This window comes from Pagrus major, chromosome 20 (assembly GCF_040436345.1).
Source record: "Pagrus major chromosome 20, Pma_NU_1.0".
Classification (NCBI taxonomy): Eukaryota; Metazoa; Chordata; class Actinopteri; order Spariformes; family Sparidae; genus Pagrus; species Pagrus major.
The window spans coordinates 5872955-5879881 of record NC_133234.1 but is presented as its reverse complement, the minus strand read 5'-3'; the positions used below and the strand labels follow the sequence as shown (position 1 = coordinate 5879881).

General features: G+C 39.8%; 1 protein-coding gene across 1 annotated transcript in view; it reads right to left on the bottom strand.

Annotated features, from left to right (window-relative positions):
* exoc6 (exocyst complex component 6) overlaps positions 1–6927 on the bottom strand; it is a 53069-nt gene continuing 46142 nt past the window's right edge. Inside the window, exon 23 of the mRNA XM_073489462.1 lies at positions 1–5777. Within this exon, the coding sequence (XP_073345563.1) occupies positions 5651–5777 (127 nt within the window). The 3' untranslated portion in view covers positions 1–5650. The remainder of the gene's footprint in view (positions 5778–6927) is intronic.

Sequence of the window (6927 nt, the reverse complement as noted above, 5' to 3'; positions counted from 1 at the left end):
TTACTGTTCAATAAACTTTTATTACAGCACACAAAATAAAAACAACAAATTTAGGAAACCAACATCTCAGTCAGGGCGTCTTACTGAGAACAATGACAAAAGGTAAAGCAAGGATTCCTTTGGATATCAAAATGTACCCTCTCTCCACTTCTGAGGAAGGCAAGAAAAACTATCTGTCGTTTTTCTGTTCCAATTTAAATAATCATCAGCGTACAAGAGGTTTTATATAAAACCTGAATTTTCTGAATTTTCACCTGTGGTCTTCTGATTTGGCAGCGTTGATGAATTTGAGGCCTTTTTTAAAATAGTTTTCTATCTCGTGTATCTGAATCTTATACATTCACAGACTTTCAATGTTGTCCCACATGAGATGATGTGACACATTATATATTAATGTACATACATGAAATTTAGATGTATTTAACTTAACAGCAGAGAGAGAAGCAGGCCTTTTTTCTCTAAAACCCTGTCTCCTGGATATAACATTTACATACCACTCATTTGCAACAGCAGGTAAGATTAATATCTATTGACATCATGTCAACCAGCAAAGACTGTCTTGCCAGAGCTGAAGAGGAAGCAAACTGTAGAGATGAATGGGCCTACAGCCAATAGGAACATGGCTGAACCTGCCGTCATACGCACGTCGACAGTGATTATGTATTTACTCTCACTGCCAGCAGGGGAACGTTTCACACTGCAGGTTTAACGTCTCTGTCAGGACACTAAATGTTCATACTGAACATATGAGTAGCAGCAGTTACTACATCATACAGCTTATTTAAATGGTTGCATTTAGGCACTCAACACACGGCACAGGAGGTGTTCATTAACATTTAGCCAAAACCACGATCTGTCCCTGACCTTAAAGCAAAGTGCTTTGGTTGCCTAAACCACCGACACAGGACTGCAGTCATTTCTAGGAGACAGGGTTGTGTTGTATAAGAGGCCGACACATTCTCTCTTCTGTTCATGTTTTCATCTGCTGCTGATGTGAGCTCAATGTTCCCTCCATGTTCACCTGTTGTCTTGATAAATTCAGTATAATATACATTTCAGCATTAACTCCAACACTATGACTCATGACATACTTACCACTCTATTGCTATGAGATTCTCATTTTCACACTCATACACTGTTTTATTCCAGTCACTGTTAAGTTACCGTCTATGAAACTCAACAGTTCTTGCAAAGACATTTCACATAAGAAGCTTTCCAGCTGATTAAAGGCCACACTTCTTCCCTTTATACTGGTTAGCTTTAAATGTGAAACCTCTGCAGAGACTTGAATTGCATTGACTTTAACACAGTACGATTAAAAACAAAGTAGAAAGAACAGGAAATAATTAGTGACTGAAAGTACTGATGGTAAAAAGAGACTGTGAGAGCAGCAGAGTGGTGAGTATGTCTCTGTTGTTGTACTGATGGAATCAATAATGAGGAAATGAGCATTATGCTGAGTAAGGCATTATAGTCCAGCCATTTCACCTGTTCTCTTTTCACTGGCCATTAATTGTTAGGGCGTGTCACCTATTATTGGAGACATGGCCATTATCTGAATGCTTTTATTTGAGAATTGATGGTAAAATGGATCAATGATTCATGGCAGGAGAGGGAGAGCTGACTGGCAGAGGCCCGGTACTTCCCTCCAGACCAGGAGAACCAGCTGATAGACGGAAACCCTTTGTATGAAACTTAATCTGGAGCTGTCCTTTATTTTATAATATCTAGGAGCAGTTAGTTACATTCTTCAGGACCAGTATTTACATACTTCATGTTGGAATGTTATTATAGGATCTTTGCTGGAACATAATACAGCATTTTTATGTTTGAACCATGTGAATTAGTGGAGAGAAGGTACCAATGTAAATAAGTGAGCTCCTCACACTGTACTCAACTGTGTTCACCAAGTAAGCAACAAACGCAAATTCAAACTCTTATTAATTACATATTTACTTTAAGTGTTGGTGGAGGTGCATATCAGTGTCAACCTCCAATTTTGTTTGCAGCAGACACACTGCTGTAATATTTTCTTTACAAAATATGCAGTATATACAGTGGCATTTACAAGCAAATCTTTAAAAAAGGCAAAACATTAAAAAGAAAGAACCTCAATCAGTTTCAGTGCAAAAATGCCTGCTGAGAGTGGAGCACAGACCCAACACATAAACAGAATAGAAACAGTCTCAATATAAAACGCTTGTCATCAGGAGTCATGTGCAGTTTGTAGGTAAGCATCAACCTTCCTGTGAGGCTGTAAAGGAACCAATTCATTATTGCTGTGCTTTGTGGATATATGTGGGTTATGAGATTCTAAAGCTTCATTTCACCCTGAGGAACAAAAAGAAAATAATTCAGAATGCAACTTCTTAACTGTTAAATATATATGTATATATAATCACTAATAACATAACAGTTCCCCAAGGGGGGCTTGTTTACTTGCAAGCATGAGTCCAGTAGTTTGAGAGGGTTGCAAGACAAAACTGTGGTTCAAATCACAAAAAATCATGTCCTTAACCCAACAACTGACAGGATCTACAGAGGGAGCGAGAGGGCACGCACTGATGTCACCTTTAACATGATACCTCCTGATCACCCTCACCACCACTGAGAGGCCAGAGGCTGCTATGAATGAGTACAGCTGTGAGGCTCAGAGGAAAACAAACTCATCTGTATAAATAAAAGTCAACAGATGTTACTATGATATGTACAACACATCTGTCGGTCTGTGGGTGTTCAAATGTGCTGGGAACAATTTAGACCCATCACCTGGTATAAATATGTGACCTGGGTGTCCATTCATCTGAACAGGCCTGGTCATTTGCACTTGGTAATAAAAGGATAATAATTCCACCAATTTTCCACATTAGAGTGTGTTTACAGGTTTTGGGGAGTACGACTGCATATGTGAAGGTGCAGTATGCAGCCTTTTGTGGCTCCAAAAAAAGCTGCTTATAATCTGATGAATTGCCTGCTGTGATGTCACTCAGTGGCTAAGTTTTTATTTATGTATTTATTTTTTAATGTTTCCAAACTGTACAGATGTCATTTCCACCTGGCTGAGATCTGACCACAGAACTCCTTCAGAGGTCGTCTGGCTGATCCAATCACATTCCCATCTATAGCATTTACACTGAACGTATCCAGATACTGATCGATGTTAGTGCCAGGTGTGAATTTTGTGTTACGGTGGTGAATTTCTCATTTGACGACATCACATGCAAACCCTCCATTAGGATTCCTTCATGCAGTGGTCAGTGGCACTCCAACACTCCTTCCTTCGAGCGTTTGCTAAACAAACCCAGATGTGTTCACCTGCATCATCTGATACGATTCAGTTTCATCATGTTTCCTGACTGTGACAGCCATGTGTCGTGTTCATGCAAACACTGAACTCCTCCATGTTCACTGCGAGGCTCTGTCTCAGGCAGTGGGTTCAGTGTATGATGTGAGGCAGAAAAGAAGACACACCGGAAGCAAAGCCACTAAGTTCAACAAAACTTCACCATTTTCATGAACATCAGTCTTTAAAGACGTCATCATCCATTCATCTGTTCCTCCATCCATCCATAACCTCAGCGGCACTTTGTTTCTGCACACATGCATACACACTAACAGTTGAAGTATTGGGACAATGAGCTTCAGTCGGTCTTTGTCAGAAACATCTTTATCTACATTTCCACACCATAATTATGTGGAAAGAAGACGGATGGTGAAAACCAATTGGAAACAGGGAAATCTTTTCATGTCAGAGTAACAATCTGAATGTGGTTGAAGTTACTAATGAGATCAGAGTTATTCTATGATGGTTCCCTCAATAGAAATAAACCAGAAGACTGGATACCCACAGTTAAGAAAGTGGCACAAGCCACATTCATTTATGCTTTTTTAATTATGTAGGTGATGCTGGAAGCTTCATGATTGAGTGACTGTTTAGGCTGAAATGATAATTCCCTGAAGACAGGAGAGAACAGTGTACTGGGTGACCAACATTTACAAAGGAGCCGACAAGCCTGAACACTGAGCCAGCAGATTGGCTGAACAAGTCTTGAGAGGGGATTGAAAAGGAAAATTAAAAAATGTCAATATTGTTCTCAAAGTCAATACAACTATTAAAACAAAGTAGCCAGACGGTCTGTGAACATTGTCCAGACAGTAAGTTCAATTAGTCAGGACAAGAGAATGTCTTTGTGGCCTCCATGACTGAGACACAAGTGGTGGCACTGCTGCACCATCCAATCAGAACATCGGATGGTGCAACAGTCTATACTGTACAAATGTGTTTGTCAAAGTTAAAAAAAATGGAACTTGACTTAAAGTTTTTACTTTGCCTCTGTGTCTGAATATTTTAATGTGGCAGTGATTCCAATAAAATGCACAGATTACAGTCTGAAGCAACAGTACTTAAGTAGGACTCAACATAAAGCCAACAAGCTCTTCAGAACCCAGGTAACATTAGCTTGTTTTCTTTCTTGTCATTGAAATTTGAAACCTGGTTTCCATACGAGGGGGAGAGGACAAGAGAAACCTAACATCCAGCTAAATCCTGGAGAAAGTTTTTTATTTTTTCTGTGTACATGCACAACTGGTTTTCTAATTTTTACCTCTGCCAAGGAGGTAATGTTTTCACCTTCACTCTTCGCAGCTGAGATAATGGGGATTCAGAAAGGTACTGACTGTTATTAGGCTTTACTGAATTAAAGGTGGGACTGTTGGACCTTTTTCTAGCTTTTAACATGAGACCCATGTTAAACAGATGCACAACTGGTTAAAGTGGAGCTGTTGGCTGGATTGGTCATTATTGAGCTACAGCTTCTTCTTTAGCTTTTAAATGATAGTAGTTTCGTAAAATCTACAAGACATTCAGCTGACACAACGAGAAATTGTTGTCTTTTTTAACTAAATGGTTCAGGGAGGACAAAATCGCTTTAATCTAAAAGCGGTGAGAGAGAAGAGGTGTGATCATGTTGAATGTATGATTTGGGTTTCTGATAGGAGGAGAGGAAACGATTTATCCCCTCCACCTGTGGTAAGGTAAGTGTTGACCTCTGAGCCCATTGTCCCAGTACCTGTGAGTGTCAGGTCCTGTTCTGTCCCAGTCTCCCTCTGCAGCTACAATCATTACACTCTCACAAATGTACAAAACATAGTTTGTCTTATCATAGCCATTAAAAATACTTTACAAACAGTTTACTGTATCTCCTGGGAAGAGTCCAGTAAACTGTTTAGTATATGTGTGTGTGTGTGTGTGTGTGTTATTTACATTGAGTATTCAGTCAGGTATAACAGTAAGGAGAGGATATGACTTCATGTGTGTGTGTGTTGTATTTACTAGGAGTCTGTTCCCTGCATGCCTTGTTCAGTGTGTGTATTGCTGTGCCTTACTTGGTGTGTGTGTATGTAAGGTGTCAATCTGTCCCTTTTTTGTGTGTCTGTATGTGTGTGTGTGTAAATTCCCTGTGTGGTTCTGTCACTCTCATGTTGTGTTTTATCACTTCATTGCATGTGTGTGTGTCCTTCCTCTGTGAGGGTGTTGGCAGTTCAGCGTGTACATGTGACTGCATGCATGTACCATCCTTCATATCTCTTTATAACACACGTCACTCCTATGTGTGTGTGTGTGTGTGTGTGTGTGTGTGTGTGTGTGTGTTTAGGAGGACATGCCATTGACCAGGCTCCTCAGCTGTTTGACCACAGTCTCTATCAGCTTCTGTTTGTCTCTGTCGTTCTTCCTGAACTGAGAGAAAATGTTGTTCTTCTTACTGGTGTCCTTCATCCTGGACAGAGAGAGACACAGAGAGAGACACAGAGTGTCAAAGAGACAAGTCACAGAACTGAATGTATTCGCTCAGTGATGCACTCGCTTGCTTGCTGCCATTTATGAGATTGTTGCTATCTAGGTTTGATCTGACTTGCTGCTTTTCTAGTGACTTCAGAAAAAACTAACTCTTTCTCTACTCGTGGGGACAGAAGACTTTCATTTTGCAGAGGGGCAGTGATAAGCACATTCAGGGTGCTGCCACGGCATGTGGAGCCGGATTAGTTTCCCATCTTACTCTGTGAATTACGGTTTATTTTGGCCAAACCTGAAGCGATTGTGGACAGACAAACCAACACTGTTTTGTTGAGTTGTATTCAGTTTAAGTTGAGTTTGTATGAAGTGTGTTTTACAGTGAGTTAACAAGGCAATTAAGCTTGTCTTAGTTTGGAAAAGAGAGAGAATTCAGAATGTTTGCGGTTGTTTTTTTGGTTTAGTAAGGAAACAGAAGTAAGAGCATTATTTGTTGACATTTTGTTTATTTTGTTGACTTATTAGACTAAGTGGTGAACTCAAATGGATGTTCATTGCGTGTAGTTAGTGTGTGTAATAATGGGATTTATAATGAGATTTATTATGAGGAAATGTTAACCTCCAGTTACCATTTATGCTGAGCTATAGAGGAGATGAACTCTATACTGTAGGAGGTTTACACTACACTATCACATATCAGAGCATGCAGGGAGAAGACCAAAGAAAAGTGAGAGTGAGGAAGCTCCACCTACCCCCGGTAGACTCTGAGCAGCAGCAGGAAAACAACAGAGAGAAGGAGATTTAGACGACCAGAAGAGCAACGATGAAACCAAAACACAAGGAGTGAGGAAGACTGATAAAGCAGTCACATTTATGTAAAATGTTAAAATGTCAGAAAACATGTGTTGATGTGGTCGCCCAGACTAGAAGAGGTGTGTCAATTAAAACAGAAAGCAATTAAGTATGATGGAAATAAATCCTTTCATTAATTTGCATTTTCTTGTCCACATTTTTCTGGAAATGTGTGTGTTTTAATGTGCACTATATTTAGTTGACTCTTGTTGAAGTCAAATGTCCTGACACTAACACTGGGAAGATGTTGAAATATAATACAGATGTCCCCAGCAGTGTGCACA